The sequence below is a fragment of the Rhinatrema bivittatum genome, chromosome 4, assembly GCF_901001135.1.
Source record: "Rhinatrema bivittatum chromosome 4, aRhiBiv1.1, whole genome shotgun sequence".
NCBI classification, from domain to species: Eukaryota; Metazoa; Chordata; class Amphibia; order Gymnophiona; family Rhinatrematidae; genus Rhinatrema; species Rhinatrema bivittatum.
In genome coordinates, this window is record NC_042618.1 from 114,320,229 (window position 1) to 114,337,619 (window position 17,391).

At 43.9% G+C, this 17,391-nt stretch overlaps 1 protein-coding gene across 3 annotated transcripts in view; it reads right to left on the minus strand.

Annotated features, from left to right (window-relative positions):
- RBM25 (RNA binding motif protein 25) overlaps positions 1-17,391 on the minus strand; it is a 287,767-nt gene that overhangs the window by 168,749 nt on the left and 101,627 nt on the right. For all 3 annotated transcript variants that reach the window (XM_029598715.1, XM_029598714.1, XM_029598713.1), the window contains exons 8-10: positions 10,386-10,469; positions 5,725-5,999; positions 4,949-5,147 (exon numbers count right to left, since the gene is read on the minus strand). In XM_029598715.1, coding sequence (XP_029454575.1) covers positions 4,949-5,147; positions 5,725-5,999; positions 10,386-10,469 — 558 coding nt within the window. The remainder of the gene's footprint in view (positions 1-4,948; positions 5,148-5,724; positions 6,000-10,385; positions 10,470-17,391) is intronic.

A 17,391-nucleotide genomic window follows, 5' to 3' on the forward strand; every position in this document is an offset into this window, starting at 1 on the left:
AGTGGTATCGGTGGATACGCATATAACAGGCCTGAGTTCCAATGCCGAGTAAAGGTGTCCTTTGATAGGCTGTTCTCCTGCCGGAGCAGTGAGCAGTAATTGTTCACTTTGTAGTTCAGGTGAGATGCAAAGAGGTCTATTGTTGGTTGACCCCAGCGTTGGAAGATCTTGGTTGCTATCGTTGGATCCAAGGACCATTCGTGTGGTTGGAACTGACGACTTAGGCGATCGGCTACTATGTTGTGGATGCCCGCTAGGTAAGTGGCCCATAGAAGAATCGAATGTGCCAGGGCCCAATCCCAAATCTGTGCTGCTTCTTGGCAAAGGAGGTAGGAACCTGTTCCCCCTTGTTTATTGATGTACCACATGGCTACTGTGTTGTCCGTTTGGATGAGAACAGTCTTGTGTGAAAGGCAGTCCTTGAACGCATGTAGCGCATAACGTATAGCTCGAAGTTCTAGGAAGTTTATTTGAAAAGAGGCTTCGAGTTTTGTCCACGTCCCTTGTGTCTTTAGATGACCAATGTGTGCTCCCCAGCCTAAGGTGGACACATCTGTAGTTAAAGTCACTTGGGGAACTGGTTGCTGGAAAGGGAGACCCTTTGAGCAAGTTGTTCATTGATGTCCACCAGAGGAGGGAGGAACGCAGGTCCTGCGTTATCTGAATGGGAGTGGACAATGGTTGAATGGCTTGAATCCACTGAGTTTTGAGTGTCCATCGCATTAGTCGCATGGTCAGTCTGGCCATGGGAGTGACGTGAACTGTGGAGGCCATGTGACTGAGTAGGGTGAGGCACTGATGAGCTGTAACTTGAGATTGAGTCCGGAAAGAGTGTGCCAGGAGAACGAGTGTTTGAGCACAGTCTCTTGGAAGAAAAGCTTTTGCTGTAATGGTGTTTAGATCTGCACCTATGAATTGTAACAGGTGAGATGGTGTGAAATGGGATTTCTGGTAATTGATGAGAAACCCCAAGGAGTGAAGCAAGTTGACTGTGAGCTTGAGGGAATTGAGAGCTCCTTCTTGCGTCTGACTCCTGATGAGCCAGTCGTCCAAGTAAGGGAATACATGCATCCTTTGTTTGTGAAGATGTGCCACCGCTACTGCTAGACACTTTGTGAACACTCAAGGTGCTGAGGCTAGGCCAAATGGAAGCACTCGGTATTGAAAATGTTGTCCTTCAACCAGAAATCGCAGGTACTGTCGATGAGGAGGAAAGATGGGAATGTGAGCGTAGGCGTCTTGAAGATCCAGCGAGCAGAGCCAATCCCCTTTTTGAAGAAGAGGTAGCATGGTGCCTAACGATACCATCCTGAATTTTTCTTTTTTGAGAAATTTGTTGAGATTTCTGAGATCCAGGATTGGACATAGGCCTCCAGTTTTCTTTGAAATGAGGAAATAGCGGGAGTAGAATCCTCTGCCCTGCTAAGGCCTGGGAACTGCTTCTATGGCCCTGGCTCTCAGAAGGGTGGATAATTCTGTTCTTAGGATTTTTGAGTGGTGGTTCACTGTCCAAGATGTGACGGGTGGAGTCTCTTTTGGTACGGTGAGAAAATCCAATCGGTACCCTTGAGCTGTAATTGAGAGTACACATTGGTCTGTTGTTATAAAGGTCCATGTATGATGGAAATAGGTTATGCGACCTCCCACTGGTAATTCTGGAAGTGGATTGTGAAAGGGGTTTCTGCTCTCTGGTTGTATTTCAAAAGCCTGATGTAGATGCAGTCTGAGCAGGTGGTTGAGGCCTAGCAGGCCTTTGCCGAGACTGAGGACGCTGAGTTGGACGAGCTTGTCTTGCCCGGCTTGTTGGGGGGGGTAGTAGCATCGTTGGCGGTAGTAAGGCCTCCTGACATCTCTTCTAGGAAGTCTTCTAGAAGGGGGTTGTGACTCCTGAGGCATGAGAGATAGCTGCTTGAGAGTTTCAGTGTGGTCCTTTATGGTGGCCACTGCTTCCTTAACCTTGTCTCTGAATAGGTTCTCACCCAAACAAGGAAGGTCGCCTAATCTCTCTTGAACTTCTGGCCTTAACTCAGAAGCCTTCAGCCAAGCCCATCTACGAGCCGTGATTCCTGAGGCTGACATTCAAGAAGCAGTCTCAAAGCTGTCGTATGTAGCTCTGACTTTGTGCTTGCCTGCTTCTAGGCCCTTATGCACGAGTTGTGAGAATGCTTCCTGAAACCGCTCTGGAAGATCCTGGGTAAGGCCTTCGACCTGCTTCCAGAGGTTGCGTTGATATTGGTTCATGAATAACTTAAGAATTTATTCTTGAAACCAACATAGTACCCTGAAAGATCTTTCTGCCTAGACTGTCCAGGAATCGACTTTCCTTTCCTGATGGGTGTGGAAGCATGTGTTTTGAGCCTTTTAGCCTTTTTCTGGGCTGACTCAACTACCACCGACTGGTGTGGTAGTTGAGATTTTTGAAATCCAGGGATTGGCTGGACGAGGTATGTAGCATCTGCTTGCTTATTAACTGATGCTACTGATCCAGGGTGCTCCCACAATCTGTACATGAGCTCCTGCAGCACCTCATGTACTGGTATAGCCAGTATTTCCTTGGGTGGATCTACAAACTGTAGCACCTCTGTCTTCTGTCTGGTGACAAGTTCAGAGAGAAGTAGAAAGGGTATAGTCTCCGACATGTCTTTTACAAAACTGGAGAAAGAAAGATCTTCCGGGGGTGACTTTCTCCTATCTTCTGGAGGTGAAGGCTGAGATAACATGTCCTCATCTGAAGAGACATCTGTGTCAGAATCAGTTGCAGTGTCTCTTGGATGACCTGATGGCCTAAGGGGCATCGATGGAATGGAAGGAAATCCTGGAGATTGTGGCCTCCGAGGTGGGACAATGCCAGAAGGACCAGGTATTGGTTCTGGAATCGTGCCTTCATCTATATCTTGGGGCTTCTTGGATACAGCCTGGATTAGGGTGTCCAACTTCTCCATCAGAGGCTGAAAAATAGAGGCCTCTGGAATCTGCATCGATGGCTTCATCGGTGCTGGCGGTGGAATCGGCATCGATGGCATCGGTGTCGGAACGGCCGGAATAGGCATCGGTGCCGGAATGGCCGGTGACATCGGTATCGAGGAGAGAATATCCATCGGTACCAGAATCGGCGTCGATGGCATCGCTGGTGTTGAAGGTTGTGGCCTCGGTATCGCTTCGAGGAATGTGTCCCGTACCGCTTTTTTGACCTCCTCAGAGCCCTGAGGAGGTATGGTTCCCTGCACCGGTATCGGCAGGGATCGCCTTGGTATCGATGGCTCCGGAGCCTGTACTTCCAACCAAGGTTTCTTAGCCGTCGATTCCATATCCGATGGCACCCCGGGTATCGGGTCGGTGCGGTCTTCGATGCCAATGGCGATGTTTTTCTTTTTCTTTGGCCTTTTCGCTCCCCGATGTCGATGCCCTTGACGATGGGGAGGGGGGAGGAAATAAAAGCATTTCCCGACTCATCTGGGACTTGCTTCTTTAACACTACCTTACGAATCAATCCAGCCGGAGACGATTGCGTTGAGGATGATACTGCAGGTAAAAGCTGAATTTTGAAGAGCTGTTCCATCTTCTCAATCTGGAGTCGACGTCCCTTCGATGTCATGGCGGCACACAAGGGGCAGGCCCTAACATCGTGGTTCTCACCAAGGCAAAGAACACAGTCTTGGTGGGGGTCTGTAATAGACATATTTCTGGTGCACTTAGGGCACTTTTTGAATCCCGATGCCATTTTCAGGTCGGACAGCCGTCGACGACCGATGACCAGGAAAAAAGATGGTCAAAAAACGGTACGGAACCGCGAAGTAAGGAAAAACTTACTGCGATGGTATTTCTAAAGGGAGACCCTTGCGGCTGAAGTTTTTCCAACTTTTTCTGAAGTTTAAATTTGTGGAGAAATCTCCACAGGACTCCTACTAACCGCGAGGCTAACGGCTCCGCGGAAAAAAGAAGACTGAAGGGAGACCCCTGTGGCAGGGAATATCATGGCATGCTGGGCATGCTCAGTAGGCACTCTGGTGCCAGTCAAAAGTTTCATAGAAACTTTGATAGAAGTTTTTCCGTACATAGGGCTCCATTACTGATGTCACCCATATGTGAGGACTAGCATCCTGCTTGTCCTGGGATAAAGTAAAAATCTGTTTGTCTTTCAACAGTGACAATACAGATTTGACCTGCACTCCTGACTTAAGTTATTATGAAAAAGATTAGATTTTCATAAAGCCTATTCTCCACAGAATCAAGCAAACATTTAGTACTGAAGAGAGGCAGCTCAATTATTTATTAAGTTACTACAAGTTTTAGTAGCAAATTATTTTTCTTCTTGAACTGTTTCACAGTCTTGGATGAAGAAAAAGGTATTTGCAGGAATTCAAAAATTCTTCCAGGATTTACTTGTCAGAGATGAAATGTACTTGTCATTTACTCCATCCCCTTCCACCTTTTATAATTTTGGGTGGGGGAGTGAAGCCTATGGAAGTACATGGCATAAGCATTTCTCTTCCTTGGTGAGTGCACAAACCCCTAACTACACCCCACCCCAACTACAGTCCTCTTACTTTCCTCCTCCACTTTCTGCATGGCAAGATCCTCCCTTCCTCCTCCTCCAATTCCACCTCTCCACAAGACTTTTTACTCTCTTCCTCTAGCCTTCTCCCTGGCCCTGATCAGGAACAAAATGCTGCAACCTTCTCGAACCTGATCAGGTCTGAAGATGCTGCCATTATGTCAGGCAAGAAAATTCACTTGCATTTCAAAACTCTGGGTATTTGAACTAAGACTACTAGAAATAGTATCTGAACAGATCATTAGTAATCTGAGTAAGGTCCTAATAAATTTGAAGGGTCCCCCCCATCTATTGATTTAAATGGGAAACTGAGTCTGTGAGAAGGACAACTGAAGATGAGAATAGTCTTTGTGAAATATTAAGAAAGGGAGGTGGTACTTTTACCACAGTTACCTCTTGATAAGCAGCTTCTTTCTCACGAAGTTTTCTTTCCAGTTTTCGGCGTTCATAAGCATCTTCTTCATCTTCTTCTCTGTCCCTTTTCTTATCTTTCTCTCTTTCACGTTCTCGTTCTCTCTCTCTTTCTCGTTCTCGTTCTCTTTCTCTCTCTCTTTCTCGTTCTCGCTCTCTTTCTCTGTCTCTGCTTTTCTCCCTGCATAGAAATAAAACCAAAGTGAGAGTCTTACTTGCCTAACACGAAGGCAAAGGATGAACACACTCTTCAGATGAACTAAATAATAAGTTTCAAGCACTCACACACCCAAAAGATAGAGGATTTTTTTAATCCTCTCTCATGAGATCCTAAATTAGAGCTTCCAATCTATAAATACTCTGAAGCATGAAAAACCAGTGCTGAAAGGAGAGGAAAATCTAGCAATCCACCTTAGCTTAATTTCAAAACATGACAGAAGCAAATTTTACAGTAATGCAAAATATATTACAGGAATTTCCTGAAAGCTCTCAGCCAAGAACTACTCATGCAATCCCTAAAAATCCATGTATTAGACAGCATTTACACAGAACCTTGAGTGATTTTTCACTATCAGAACCAATAGTACACCAAAAATTGAATACTGTGTTTGAAGTTAATTTTAGGACTAAGGATTTTACTGTGATTCATACAGGGACCATGTGAAAACGGAAGCCAAGGTACATTTTTGTACTGATTTTAGTGAGAGTTCAGAAATTCCACTGAGATAAATAAAAAAGTAAAGAGACAAAGGCATTACCTTGATCGACTCCGATCCTTGCTATGATCTCTAGCTCGCTCTTTGTCACGGTCCCTCTCACGTTCCCGTTCTCGGTCCCGATCCCTTTCCTTTGTCCGGTCCCGATCTCGATCCCGCTCTCTTTCGCGCTCTTTTTCTTTTTCACGTTCTCTTTCTTTTTCCCTTTCCCGCTCTCGCCTCTCTCGTTCTCTCTCTCGCTCTCTCTCTCTTTCTCTACGTTCTTTTTCAATCTCCTGTCTTTCTTTCTCTTTTTTGCCTTTTTCCTCCTCGAGTTTCTAAAAACCAATAAAAGAACCTTCCCAGTTAATATCAAAATAAGATCATGTTTAGATCTAAACTTATTAAAAACAAAGAAAAAAAGAAAAAAGAAAAAAAATCAAAGTGCATCAAATCACAAGACTAGAATTCGTGCAAAAAGCATAGATCTAACACAGACCAGCAATCTCCAACCTTGAATACTGGGGAGCAAGCCTGGCCTCTCTTTAAAACACGTATGGCAATAGTCGCATGTCCATTTTGTCCTGCTAGGATTGTTTACAGAAGAAAAAACAGACCATCGATGCAGTGCACTAACTGGGCACACTAAGCAAAATCAACTTTTAACAACACTTTACTATGCCCGACTGGATACCTCACATCAGCTGGATGCCAATCGGGACTGCGCATTACCTCACCAGTCTTGACAATCCAAACACAGGCCGTTAGGAAAGCACTGAATCTGGATACACAGAAATATTTATCAACTGACAGCATTGGTGACAAGCAAGCAGTGGAAAACTGAGGTCAAAACAATATTCAGAATTGGCCTCTAAAGAGCTTGCAAACTGTTTTCCATTCCAAAATGGACAGCCCTACTAAACATAGAAAGGTTGGAAACTACTTACACAAAACTAAAGCATTGTGTAAACTTTTTGTATAAATACATACTGTGCTTTTTCATTTTAAAAATATCTACAACCAGAATTCTTACCAGACAAAGATACACATCAATAGATTTATATAAATTTATCCTTGGAAGCAATTGTTTTGTGTTAACTTACAGATGCTGTGCTAGGACATGGACCGCCAACACTGGATTTACCTTGCCTACAAGCTATGTTTCTGGGAGGAAAAGTAAGTACATTGTTCACAAAGACAGACCAGGTTGTGAGACTCACAGATGCCAGAGCATCACATGGTTTACACATACTGTGCAGTAAAACACTTACACTCTTCTGCTTCATGTTTTAAACATCACTGAAAAGAAATTAAAAACTACAATAATAAAAATACACATTTTAAAAATATTTATAACAACTTTAAGAACAATCTTACCTGGTGAAAAATCTTCTGATGAACACCCATGGATCAGAGGACTGACAAAAATTAGAAAGTCAAACCAAAGTCACAAGTTTCAGTATATCCAACACTGTCCTGTAATTGGCCCAATGATGAATACACTGAGATTACAAAAGGAAACAAAGATGTAGGGATAAAGTGATGCTAGAAGAGAGGAAAGTGAAACCCTATAGCACAAAGGAGTTCAAAACAATGCCTTCTATTTATTTTCTGAATAGATACAACTAAAATCTCATTTAAAAAATGTAACTTCAGAAAATGGGATTTTTAAATACAGTGTATTATGTTAAACGTTTAAAAGCATACTTACCTCAAATTCATATATATTTAATGAAATGTGATTTTATGCCAAAATGTTTAATACTTACAATATATTTTAGATGTTCCAATAGGAATATCTTTGATCGAGTCTTATTTGTAGTTCTATTGTTTTTAAAGCCATTTTTATCTAAAATTTATAATACTATTTTAACATGCACAGAAAAAAAAACCCCTTCTCCCTCAAAATAAATGAAAAAATGATCTACTAATTCTACTTCATATTAAAATCCTACTAGCATTAATCAGCAGCACTGTATGTCTCTAGTCAAGAAACAAGTGCCTAGCTCTTCAGAGCTGTGGAAATAGTGCATAAAGTCCTGCTGAAGAATGCTCTTGGACGATAAAGAATAATATTTCACAGCAATATCAGTCTACAAGATATAGGAAAGAGTGATGAAAAGGACAGAGTTGAAAAATAAGAGAAACAGAAAAGAGGTAGAAAAATGTTAAATGTTACCTTAAGCTCTTCAGATTCATCCGTGCTGTAAATGGATACCCCCTACATTGCTGAAACCCTGACAGTCTGAAGTGACTGCAGTGATTACTTTAAACCTCATAACAAAACATGCAAAGGTTCACTGTGCTCTTAAATTCAGCTATGATCAAAAATGATCCTCCTAGCTTTCCCATAGTTAACCCAAACCCTTACTATTCCCTGCTCTGAACAAGCATGCCAAATTCAATTTAACTGAAAAAAATAAAAATAAAAAGTTAAGCATCCCAATCACTCAAGTGATGACAGCGGACACTTTTGTTGTTTTGGTTTTGGTTTTTTTTTAATGAAAAATTAGTTTGCATAGTTTTTTTGTATTGCTCCAGTGATTTGGGGGGTAATGGGCTGTGAAACTGTTCCAATCCGAAAACAGCCAACAAAGCCCTGGACTCACTACTGAGCATCACTTTAAAAGTGCTACAGCATCAATTGCTGGAATTCACCAGCAGCTGTGTGTTCATTACTCAGGATTTCATACCAAATTTTAATTGATGAGAAAATTATGAAAATGACCTGGGGAAGAAAGATGAAAGAAAAGCTACTGTAATATGTAGCCCCCTTAAATCTCAGGAAGGATTTTTATTTAAGACATGTGAAAACACGAATCAGCAAGATAACCGCTGTTAAAAAAGGTAATAAAAAAAAAACCACATAAAAAACAAACAATAGGAACATATACCTTAAACCTTTTCATGAAACAACCCTGGGTCAGTAAAAATGTTACATGGAATAAAGTGTAAAGTGTGAGTATGAACCACAGGATTGTAACCATTTAGCACAGGCAGTAAGAGAAGAGGGTTTTTTCCGCTCAGTCATCTGCTAAATTCCAGCAAGGCTCACCTTTCCATGTTGCTGGCGCATCCCAAGGCATCTTCAGTATTTCTCAGCTCCAGTGCCTTTTCTTTAACCTTAAAACTTTATTTTAATCAAATAAAATTGTTCCAAAGTAAATATGACCAACAATCCTGCTCCCTTGCTGCTTTATCAATGACAATAAGCATTGGTTAATTGTCAGTCTTGCAAAGGGAGCTATGTAATCCAGATACTGCAGTCTAAAAACAATCTGTAAAAATTTTGAAATTTAAGGATTAACAAAAAAATATGGAGGAAAAGGACTGCTGAAAAAGATTAAGCCGCGTGATCAGTTTGCCTCCAAATATATTAATAGGCATTGTGCCTTCAGACTATTAAATGGCCAGCTCACTTTTTAGGAAAGAACATCTTCAGAAGCACAGAGAACATAACCATTCCTCTGCTGTGTTGACATTGAGACTTGGACATAAATGAACATTTAATGGAATAAAGGTCCTGCCATACTCGTGGATAATTTACATCAGCTGAATGACTATATTAACTAACTTGAGTGAGTCCACATTAACCACTGTGCAGAGCACTTATGAGACTGTATTTCAATAACAGCAGATGGTTCTGGTTCTTTGAACTTACATACCAGTACTGTACTCTAGCACTTTGATTAGACATGATTTACATTATTTTCAGCCCTGCATTTTAAGAACAGGAAGTGGCTCTCAATAGCATGATAAACTCTCAGGGGAGTTTAAAACAAAATACATGATTTGTCCTCTTTGAGAAAGGTCTCAGCTATTCCTCAGCCTAGGGCTCTAAAAACCCTTAATTCAGTTTTGAACCATAATTTTGCCAAACCAGTGTAGACCATCCTGAAAGAATTCAATCTGAGTAAACAAAATTATTTATCAACAGATGTAACTATGGCATATACACGCAGGCAGAAACTCTTGGTGGTTAAAATTCACTGGGCACAAAATTTTTTTTTTTTTTTTTTTAAAGCCAGTTACCCCTTTGCATATTTTCCTGAGGGGGCATCCATAAAATATAATAAAAAACAGAAGCTCATACTTACATCCTATTCCATGTTACTTTCCAAGCTGTGAGTTTCATCTTGCATTAGTCACCATATGATCTCTATCATAATGGTGGGGGTCAATGAATAGATTAGCTTTAAGGGAATGTACAATTCTTCCATGCATCTAAAGTTTTGGTAAGTCTGGTAACCACTGACCCATGTTTTAATTTTCTCCGTCCCCCTTTAACTTGTAAATAGCTACTTAAAATTTAAATTTTAGTCTAAAGAAAAAAAAAAAGTCTTCCCATGGTTTAAGTTATGCAACTCCCTAAAAAAACAAGTGTAAGTGCATGTCGTGTGTTTCAGTTCCTGGTGTTTAGGCTTTAGTTATGCCTACCTTGAACTAAATATGTCTAAATTTAAAGACAACTTGTTTTTTATATTAATGCAGAGCTGTCTCGAAAACATATATCCAGAGACATCAAGTTAACAAGTACAAAATGTGTAAAGATAATTTTAATGTGGTACATGTATGATGATAGGTGTAGTTCTACATAAAAGAAACTATCAAAAATAGGTGATATTCTATTGTGTTGTATTGTATTGTTGATTTTATGTGACTGTGGCTTTGTTTTGACTGTACAAAAAAACCTAGTACTGTATGTGAAGTAGAAACTAGATTACCTTGTGTGTATCTCTGAATTTACTGATCTCTCGAGAAATTAGGTCTCTCTTGTCTTCTTCCATATCTATAGCATTTATATCCTCCTAAAGAAACCAAAAACAAAATTTCAAGGTTATTTTTATCCTATTAAAACAGAATTACAGTAGCTGGGCAGACATTACTTTTATAAGGGCAAAGCAAAGTTGCTTACCTGTAACAGGTATTCTCCATGAACAGCAGGATATCAGTCCTCATATGAGGGTGACATCTGATGGAGCATGGCACAGAAGGTTTGCTTCTAAAGCTCAAGAAATTCTCTATTAGGCATGTGCAGCCTGACCCACATCATCGCATCCCATGTGGGGCCCCCTCAGTCTGTACAAAGTTCAGACTTGGAGAGCCAACTCCAAGGGGAGGTGGGAAGGTTTGAGGACAGACAACCTGCTATCTTTGGAGAACACTGGTTAACAGGTAAGCAACTTTGCTTTTTCCAAGGACAAGAAGGATGGCAATCCTCACACAAGGAATCCTTAACTACAGATTGCTCCGAATTAAAAAAGAGAAAAAACAATCAAGGAATAGTGCCAGCAAGCAAAAACAGTTTTTTTTATGGCAACAGACCATTTTACTATTTTCTGTTTTTTGTTTAGTTTTGTTTTTTTAATACAGGGCAGTCCGGAAACCAAAGTAACAGGCCTTAGAAGGGATGGAGTTGAGTTTCACACCTCAAAGACAGACTCGTCAAACCTGCTGTTTCGAGAGTCTCTGTCAAAGCAATACTGCAGTGTGAATGTGTGGAGAACGTCACATCACAGCCTTGAAGATTTATTTGGTTTATATTCCACCTTTCAGGCACTTCAAACTGGTTGGAGGCCAGTCCTAAGTGGGCTTCCAAATCCACCATGGCTCTGATACTATGAGCTTCAACATGCCCTACTAGATTCAGACTTCCCTAGGTATAACAGAAGATGCATTCTGCTAGCCAATTAGAAAGAGTTCAATTAGCAGCAGCAATCTCAGGTTTGTTTGGGTAAATGAAACAAAAAGCTGGGTGGACTTTCTAAGGAACTCAGTCTACTCCAGATAGAATGGAGAAATTACTTACCTGATAATTTTGTTTTCCTTAATGTAGACAGATGGACTCAGGACCAATGGGTTAATGCTCCCCTGCCAGCAGATGGAAATGGAGTCAGGTTTCAAAGCTGACGTCACCCTAGATACACCCCCTGCAGTGACCTCAGCCCTTCAATATTCTCTTCAAAAGCCACTGTGGACATATAAAAAAAAAAACTTGATCAAACATGGATAACCATAACTGTACTCAACCAAAAACATTGAACCCCAGTAAGATTATAGATACCCTGATCTAGGGACTGGATGACGGCTTACCCATAACCTCCTGGAATAGATATCTATTCCACGGGTGAATCCTTGGCACTGTTATTGGGCAGCCAAGGGCGGGATGCTGAGTCCATCTGTCTACACTAAGGAAAAAGAAATTATCAGGTATGCAATTTCTCTATTTCCTAGCATGTAGCCAGATGGACTCAGGACCAATGGGATGTACAAAAGCTAATCCCGATTGGGGTGGTCTTAACACCGCCCTTGCAAAGGCTGAGTCCTCCCAGGCCTGAATGTCCAGGTGACAGAACCTGGAGAAGGTGTGCAAGGAGGACCACATAGCCGCTTGGCAGATGTTGACTGGAGACAGCTGTCTAGATTCTGCCCATGAGACTGCCTGAGCCTCCTGTGACCACCTCCTTAATCCAGCGAGCTACGGTAGCCCGCGAAGCTGGTTTGCCCTGCTTCCTTCCACCATGAAGGACAAACAGGCAGGCCGTCTTTCAGACCGGTTCCGAAACTTCCAGATACCACACCAAAAGCCTACTGACATTCAATTGGTGGAGGAGGTGGTATTCTTCCGCGTCCTTGTACTTACCTAGGGACGGCAACGAAATGGACTGATTCAAATGAAACTCCGAGACTACCTTGGGCAAGAAGGATGAAACGATACAAAGCTGTAACGCTCCTGGAGTCATCCGGGGGAACAGTTCCTGATACAATAATGCCTGTAGTTCAGAGATGCGATGTGCCAAGCATATAGCCACCAGGAACACCATTCTCAAGGTTAATAAATGCAAGGAAGGACTGCAGAGGCCGAAAGGAGGGCCTTGCCAAAAACTCCAATATTAGATCAAGATTCCACAAGGGAACCAGCCATGTAGAGGTGGCTGGAGGTGCTTCACCCCTTTCAGAAAACTGGCCATGTCTGGATGAGCTGACAGACGGGTTCTGTTCACCTTGCCCCTGAAACAGGAGAGAGCCGCTACCTGGACCTTCAAAGAGTTAAGGGTCAAACCTTTATTCAAGTCATCCTGGAAAAATTCCAAAATTAGTGGGATTTTAACTGTCCGAGGGGAAACATAACGTTCTTCATATGAGGCCTCAAATATTCTCCGGACCCGCACATATGCTAGAGACATAAAGAACATCCGTGCGGGGAGTAAGGTGGGAATTACTGCCACCGAATATCCTCGCTTCATCAGGCGAGCCCTCTCAAGGGCCAAACCGCAAGACAGAATAGAGTCGGAATCTCATGAAGGACTGGTCCCTTCCTGGAGCAGGTCTCTGTGTGGTGGGAGGCACATGTCTCCAATAGGAGTCTCCGCATGTCCGCATACCATGGGCCCAGATGCCCATACCATGTAGGTATGTAGTAGGACTAATCCCCTGTGATGCTCGATTCTGCGAATAACCCTGCCAGAAAAGGCCACGGAGAGAAGGCGTATAGCAGCTCCTCTTCCGGCCAGGTCTGAACAAGAGCATCAATCCCCAGGGTCAACTGATCTCTTCTGTAACTGAAAAATCGGGGAACCTTCCCATTATGATATGCAACCAGCAGGTCAATTGACAGTAGACCTCAGCGATCTACTACCAGCTGCAAGGATTTGGCCAACACCCACTCTCCTGGATCCAGACTTTCCCTGCTTAGAAAGTCTGCTCTGACATCTTTTCCTGCAATGTGGGAGGTTGGGATCATCTGCACATATATTTCTGCCTATTCCATAAGGAGATCTATTTCCTGTGATACTTGCTGGCTTTTGGTTCCACTCTTGTGGTTGATGTAGGCTACCGTTGTTGCATTATTCCACATTATGTGGACTGTTTGACCCTGGAGTATGTGGCTGATTGTAGAACACCAATCTAACTGCTCCAGCTTCCTGGCGGTTTATGTTCCAGAGGGTATCTTCCTTGGTCCATTGCCCCTGGGTCATCGGCTCCTGACAGTGAACTCCCCAGCCCCAGAAGCTTGCGTCTGTCATGAAGATCAGCCAGTTCAGAGGAGACAGGGGTACACCCTGTCTTCCTTCAGCCACCACTGGAGCAGAGAGCATACTTCCATCGGTAAGTGAAGGCGAATCATAGTCTTGAGACAGTGGGTTCCAACGTGACAGCAGGGAGTGTTGAAGTGGTCGCATGTGTACCCCTCACCGACTGCACTACCTTCCAGGGTTGCCACCAAACGGAGGATGTGAAAATAGCTCTACACCGTCAGGCATATCGTGTTCATCAACAGACACACTTGTGACATCAACTTTCTTATCCGCGTGGAAGGAAGACCTTGCCCTGCTTTTGTCTAGGTTTATGACACATCCGAGTTCCTGAAGCAAGGAAGTCACCCTGTTGGTCACCCGGAGACTCTCTCCCACGACTTTGCCTGGATCAACCACTCGTCCAAGCATGGGTGCACCAGGATTCCCTCTTTTCTCAATGCTGCCACTATGACCACCATAATCTTGGAAAATGTTCTGGGGGCTGTGGCCAGGCCAAAGGGCAGTGCCCAGAAATGATAATGGCGACCCAGTACCACAAAGCGTAGGAAACTATGTTCTCGCCAGATTAGAATATGTAGGTAGGCCTTGGATACGTCCAGGGAGATTAAGAACTCTTCTGATTGTACGGCCATTATCACGAAGCGTAGGGTTTCCATGCCGAAATGAATCATTTGCAGATGTCGGTTGACGGTCTTGAGGTCCAGGATAGGGTGAAAAGAACCCTCCTTCTTGGGTATGATGAAATAGATGGAATAGCGCTGCGTATTTTCCTGGGGCACGGATATTGGGACTATAGCCCTCACCCTGAGGAGCCTTTACAGGGTAGTCTCCACTGCCTGCTTCTTGGGCTGGGAGTGGCAAGGAGATATCATGAATAGGTCCCGAGGAGTGCTGCGAAATTCCAGCGCATATCCTTCTCGTATGACCTCCAGTACCCATTTGTTTGAAGTGATTTTGACTCACCGTTGGTAGAAGAGGGACAGTCGTCCCCCTATCTCCTCGTTCTGAGAATGGGTCGGCAAAACTTCATTTGGGGGTTCAAGACTAACTTGACCTGAGCCTGACCTTCTCTTGGACTGCTGACTCTGAAAGAACTGAGACCTCCCAAAGGACCATGCACTTGTGGAATGTCGAGTTTCTGTAGGGGCGAAAGTGTTGGGTGCCCCTGGATCGACCCCTCATGGGCGAGGAGTGCTGTAACTGCTTTCTCTTATCTTCTGGTAGCCAGGTTACTGGAGATTCGCCCCATTTAATGGCCAGCTTTTCCAATTTGCTTCCGAAGAGGAGTGATCCTTTAAAGGGCATCTTTGTGAGATTTGCCTTAGAGGTTGCGTCTGCTGACCAATTCCTCAGTCTTAGCTGTCTTCTGGCTGTTACCACTGAGACCACTCCACTAGCCGAGATATGGACTAAGTCTGAGCCCACATCAGCTAAAAAGGCAGCAGCGGGTTCCATAATAGCTCTGAAATTCACCTCCAAGTCATCTATCTTCCAAGAGAGGAGCAGACACAAACGAGCTACCAGGAACAGCAAGAAGCAATCTTTAAGGTCATTGCTATTGCGTCGAAGGCCTGTTTAAGGATGGACTCCAGTCTTTCGTGTGCATCTTTTAATGCTGCTCCTCCCTCCACTGGAATAGTTCGCTTACAGATGGCACATACCAGCGCATCCACTTTAGGGAAACACAAATATTCTCTTGATACAGGATCCAGTGGGTATAGAGCTTCTAATGCTCATCCACCTTTAAAACTTGCTTCTGAGGCATCCCATGCCAGATCAATCAACTCCTGGATGGCTTCCAGTACTGGAAAGTAGCAAGAGTCTTTCCGTGGGGAAATCAGAATGGGATTCTTCTTTGGTTCCGTCAGAGTTCGCCCCAGGAACTCCCAGCATCTTCAAGGTCTGGGAAACCAGTGCCAGGAATTCATCTCTTTGGAAAAACCATAACATAGTCCAATCGGTTCTAAACCAGGGGAGATTTCCCCATCTTCCAAGGAATCTGGATCCTTTTCTTCGGCCATGCCATCCGGGTCCCTGCCAGGGACACCCTTGGTGAGGCACGGCATGCCTCGAGATCTGCCAATAGGACTGGAAGAGGGAGGGCTTACCAGCTGAGGTTCCATCCGAACGGGGAAAGTGAGGTAGGAGACTGCGCCTGTACAAAGTCTTGAAGGCCTTGAAAGAATTCCACCCAAGATAAGGCGGCTGGGTCCATGCCTAGCCCAGGAGGTACTGGGGTAGGTGCCATTAAATTTCCCTCTCCCATGGATGACCCAGTCCTGGGGTTACTCAGAACCGGGATACTGGTTAAGGCTGTGGCTGACCCATCCTCTGAATGGGAGGAGCCTGGCATAGCAAAGTCTGGGGAGGCCAACTCTCCCTGGGCTTCCTCAAAGTGCTGACATGAGCAAGAATCCCGGTCAAACTGTGCAGCCCTAATATGACAAGCGCACAGAGAGATAGGCGCTTATGATTCTTTGCTGCTGGAGCCATTGGCAACAGTAACTGTGTGTTCAGACGGCTTGCGCTTAAAATTTTGTGCGCAGAGATTTTGGGCACCTATGCAGGCCACAGCAAGGTGCATGCACAGCCTGTGCGCCTAGCTTTACTTGTATTCTGAGCCTAGTACGTTGTGCACATATGTACATGCATGACGTTATGTGCACAGCCTGTGCACGGCATTATGCACACAGCACATGCACAGGGCCGATTGATGTCGATACGGCGTGCCGAGCAAGGAGACCGGAGGAAGTCTTACCGAAACCCCTCTGTGTCTGAATCGGGAGGAATTTTTTTTTCTTTTTTTTTAAATTTACCTGGGCTCAGCGCTTACTGGCTGAGTACAGAGACTGTCTCTGGCTGTGGGGGGAGAGGGCTTTGGCCGTCACTGCCACATTTGGCTTCCTGCATTTGCTGCCTTTCAGCTGCTTCAGACGCAAAGTCCACACTGGGAATCAGCTACTGGACCAAGGCACACCTTTGAGGGATCTCGGAAATCACCTCAGGAATTCTCAACTGGGGAAGGGACCTTTAGGTATCACCGCAGGAGAGTGGGGCTCAATTTTTTCTCAAATTTAAAAGTAGAATTTCTTCTTCCAAAAGGTACAGTTATCTCTCAAGGGAAAGCATGACAGCATCTGCTGGAGACAGAGAAATACTGAAGGGCTGAGGTCACCACAGGGGTGTAAATCTAGGGTAATGTCGGCTTTGAAACCTGACTCAGTCTCCCATCTGTTGGCAGGGGAGCATAAACCCATTGGTCCTGAGTCCATCTGGCTACACACTAGGAAAAGCTAAGCTTTTTTGTAGTCCAAGCTGTCCCAACACCTATTCATTCTTGTGGACATGTGGTTGGGAAAAAACGTTGGAAGGACGATTTTGCTGGTTACGGTAGAATTCCTACACTATCTTAGGTAGGAACTTAGGATGCATGCACAGAACCACTCTATTGTTGAAAAACTTAGTACAAGGTGAATAAGTCACTAAGATTTAACACTCACCGACTCTGCATGCCAAAGTGAACACCACTAAAAATGCAACCTTTTTGGTCATGTACTTCTGCTCACAAGAGTCCAGTGACTCAATGGGAACTTTCATGAGCTGGGTCAATACCATACTGAGGTCCCAAGACACAGCGGGAGGATTCAACTGAAGCAAGCCCTAACATGAAATGGACAACTAAAGGTTGTAT